Genomic DNA, 4,552 nt, shown 5'->3' with positions numbered 1-4,552 from the left:
ATTTGACCAAGAGTGAGTGAGTGTGGCTCATCATTGCTGTAGTTAGCTAGCAGCAATGTAGCTAGCTATAAAGAACATTTTTGATTGTTATATGGGGATCGACAAAGGAGAGTAGTGGATGCAACACAAGGATTTCTTTGTCGTCAGATCGATTTATAACTTGCTTTTCTCTTCTCCAACCCTCAATATGTAGCGCTGATTGTTGATCATGGGTGACTGGAGCTTCTTGGGAAACATATTAGAGGAAGTAAATGAACACTCGACGGTGATTGGGAGGGTGTGGCTCACAGTGCTCTTCATCTTCCGGATCCTCATCCTGGGCACAGCCGCTGAGTTTGTGTGGGGCGACGAGCAGTCGGATTACGTGTGCAACACCCAGCAGCCTGGTTGCGAGAACGTGTGCTACGACGAGGCTTTCCCCATCTCGCACATCCGTCTGTGGGTTCTCCAGATCATCTTTGTGTCTACACCCTCGCTGGTGTACGTGGGCCACGCTGTGCACTATGTCCACATGGAGGAGAAGCGCAAGGAGCGCGAGGAGGCTGAGTTGAACCGCCAGCAGGAGCTGAGTGAGGAGAGGCTGCCGCTAGCGCCTGACCAGGGCAGTGTGCGCACCACCAAGGAGACCAGCACCAAGGGCAGCAAGAAGTTCAGGCTGGAGGGCACCCTGCTGAGGACCTACATCTGCCACATCATCTTCAAGACGCTATTCGAGGTGGGATTCGTGGTGGGCCAGTACTTCCTGTATGGCTTCCGCATCCTGCCGCTGTACCAGTGCAGCCGCTGGCCCTGCCCCAACACCGTGGACTGCTTCGTGTCGCGCCCCACCGAGAAGACTGTCTTTATCATCTTCATGTTGGCCGTCGCATGCGTCTCGCTCTTCCTCAACTTTGTGGAGATCAGCCACCTGGGCCTGAAGAAGATCCGCTTCGTGTTCCGCAAGCCGCCGCCCCAGACCCAGGGCGGTCAGGACGGTGAAAGCCAGAGCCCCCCTGAGGAAAAGAGCCTGCACTCCATGGCCGTGTCGTCCATCCAGAAGGCCAAGGGCTACCGGCAGCTGGAGGAGGACAAGCCCGCATCGCACTTCTTCCCCTTAACAGAGGTAGGCATGGAGGCAGGCAGGCTGCCCGTACCTTACCAGGCGGGAAGTGAGAACGTCTCTAAAGTGTACGACGAGTCTTTGCCTTCCTACGTCCAGACCACTGGGGCGGAGGTGAGGGTCCTACCGGAAAGCGGCGAGGACGAGGGCCCCGCGGACCCCGACGTGGAGGCTACCGACACGATAGCAGACACCAGACCACTCAGCAGTTTAAGCAAAGCCAGCAGCAGGGCAAGGTCAGACGATTTGACAGTATGAAAGTGAAATCAATGTGAAAAAGCATGGGAGCAAAGCAGAGCCTTAACTCTCGCTGTGAGGGAAGAAGTTAACATCAGCTTGTTATTCGGTAAAAAGAGTTTAAAATTCTGTGCAATGTGCAAGGAGCCTTTAGTTTTAAAAGAAAGATAAACTTGTATTTTATAAGACAGCATTTTTTGTACTGTTTTTATCAATCTATTTAAAAGGTAACAGAAAGAAAAAAGGTACTTTTCAGCAGGATTTGTATCGTACAAGAGAAGGTTATTATTTAACAAAAATGTGCTGTTTTTTAAGTCACGTATTTTCTATCAAGAGTTCTAACCAAAAATGATGAAACGCCTCCGATGTTTAAATATTTTGACTAGCCGTTTAGCTTGATGTTAAATGTTATATTTCTATTGAGCAAGTTATTTTTGCAGTACTGTCAGGGTTACACTTGAGCGTGTGTGTATGTATTACAATCATTTCACCTCATCTACTCAAACATATACAACTAATTTATTTCGCCTAATAGACCTACAGTATGTGTAGAAAGTTGTATAATGTCTATTGGATTGATTTATTTTTTATCTGTGAGGTGAAACATCACATTCTCATAGAATTGCAAACAACATCAAAAAAATTAAAAAAGAAAGGACCACTGGTTAAATTAAAATTGACATCAATCTTGGTATTTACGTTTTTAATCCACAACATGTATCAAAAAACCTTGATAAACATATTTTATTGATAACTATGGGAACTATGGAAGCTAGCCTGGGCCAAATACTTTCTTCCGCCATGATGATAAAGATCTCGCCCTATCAGCACAAAGTATTGTTGAACAAGAGAGAAACAAATAAATAACTCATATCCACAGGCCTTCCTTGACAAAGTTTGAAAAAAAACTACTTTTTGATTCCATCTCGTGAAATGTTACAACCATAAGCAGTGCAGCCAAAGTGCTCAGTTCGCAATGTACATTTCAAAACTGTAAGGAAATGTCAGACTAAGGGCCTCGCAATGAATTAATTTACACAGTGGTCAACACACTAACGTCTATCATGTCGGTCATGTGTGGACACAGATCAATTTGTCAGGCAATATGCCATCTTGCTTTACCGATGTTCATATGTACAAACATATGACGAAGAGGTCATCTTTTAAATTGTATTGGTTATCCAGTTGATTGATTTGTGCTACAAATGAAAACTGTACACATCAGAAACCCATTGACACTAATTATGCTAACTGGACAGTGGCAGAACCTAAATGCTGAAGTGAAACAATTTACGGGCCTTAAAATCAACCTTGCTTTTCAACTACGGAAACATTTATTACTGTAAGTGCCTCAAGGATATTCTTCCTGATACTTGTCTTCAGTCTGTCTGAGCCTTTCTATATTGTGACGTTGAAACATCATATTGTGAAATTGGAGGTTGAACTGTGTGTCTAAATGGAATGTCTGTAATGTTTTTATGGGCGTCAATTGATTCCATGTTAGTTTTGCCGCTTTTATTTCTATTTTCGTTATTTTACAAAAAATGCTATTTAAAATGGTTTAGTGGTTAAGACATTGTTGCTCTGGGAACTGCTCTACTGTTGTTCATTTGAAATAAATCCCAATTCTATTTTAGGTTATTCAAACATACAGTTTAGAGAAATAGAATCCCCCTCCTATCTTCCTTCCTCAAAGTTTGGCATATGTGTTACCCATCACCCTACTTTAGAAAAACACCAGGGTTGTGTTGAATAGGCACCAAACCGACAAAAACAGACAAACAGAAAGGAAGTACTGTAACTGGTTTGTTTTCGTTTGCTTAGGCAAAAACATTTTAAAACGTGTTCCGTTGTGTGCCCAAATGAACAGGACCCAGACCAGAGTACACCACGCTCCAGATAATGTGCCTTTTGAGACTGATTGGAACACTGATTTTTCTCTGATGAACATTTCAATGGTGCTTTCATTCGGACTAAGTCCTATCATTTCGCCGGAGGCCGAATGATTCAGCAATCAGTATCGCCATCAACACATTGCAACAAATAATGAGAATAATGATAATGTTTAGCACAATCACTAGCCAGAGGAGGTAAAGCAAACATTTCTGAGTGCTGATATAGTTGGGAAAGTAATGCTTCCACGGATGGGGGAGTATTGAGCCTTGTTCAACCAACAAACGCAAACCATCTCAGTATAGTGCAGTGGCCCCTCAACCCCCTGTCCTAGACAAGACGCTACAAGCTGCACGGTTATCAACTTAGCCCAAAGCTCAGATATGTGTGTAATGTGAACAGGACAGACATTCACTTCTGAGGCCTGCTCCAGATGGGGTACTGTTCATTTGGATTTAAAAATGAAATCCAAAACGAATTCATGAGATTGGTAATGTATCCAGTTAAACATTTAGCCATGCTAAAAGTAGTCTGCCTTGCTGCCCTGCTCATCTGAATGTCAGTAGGTAATATCTGAGATCTTAGGTAATATTGGGAATATCAGAGGAATATTAGTTTCTTATTAAGCTGTGTACATTTCCAATAATCAAGAGACAGACGAGGGCGGTGCGACTTCAAACCTCAACACAGTGTCCTAGCGGTATCAAAGTCATTCTTTTATTCCGTTTTTACAATGAAAATAAGTATTCTTAGTCTTAGAGAAAAAAAAGAAATGTTTTACTAACTTGTAGTCCTATTTGCTCATAGTTGTGTGCAAGTATCATCTTTTGAAACTGTGAACAAGGCCAATAAAAGGTCAGGTGTGGTCAAGAGGTGCCGCCTCCTTGTCTTTTCTGCATCACACACACACACACACACACACACACACACACACACACACACACACACACACACACACACACACACACACACACACACACACACACACACACACACACACACACACACACACACACACACAGTAGGTATTGTAATTTGCACGTTTAAAAGGCCATGACTTTCATCAATTGTATCGGTGTGTAAAACATTTCACCTGACCTAAACCCTTACATTTCACAGATTCGATGGTACTCTGAGTGTCTGCTTGTCAAATACTGTGATAATGCAACACATTTTTGGTTATTACTGTAGGCCAAATATACTCCACAAAAAGCTTGTATTGAGAAGCATGTTACTATACATGTGAAATGACAATATGTCTCATCACAGCAGCAGAAAACTAAACTCTTGATCAGCTCAGATTGTTGTAGTAGTGTAGTCATA

General features: G+C 42.9%; 1 protein-coding gene across 1 annotated transcript; it reads left to right on the top strand.

Annotated features, from left to right (window-relative positions):
* Positions 1–208: 208 nt before the first annotated feature.
* Positions 209–1,438, top strand: LOC129840619 (gap junction alpha-8 protein-like). The gene has a single exon (XM_055908627.1). It carries the CDS (start codon positions 209–211, stop codon positions 1,355–1,357), a length of 1,149 nt encoding a protein of 382 aa, XP_055764602.1. The 3' UTR covers positions 1,358–1,438.
* The last annotated feature ends 3,114 nt before the right edge of the window (positions 1,439–4,552 follow it).

The sequence above is a fragment of the Salvelinus fontinalis genome, chromosome 41 (genome assembly GCF_029448725.1).
Source record: "Salvelinus fontinalis isolate EN_2023a chromosome 41, ASM2944872v1, whole genome shotgun sequence".
Lineage (NCBI taxonomy): Eukaryota > Metazoa > Chordata > Actinopteri > Salmoniformes > Salmonidae > Salvelinus > Salvelinus fontinalis.
Note: the sequence above shows the minus strand (reverse complement) of the source record. Positions and strands in the feature narration are given on the sequence as shown.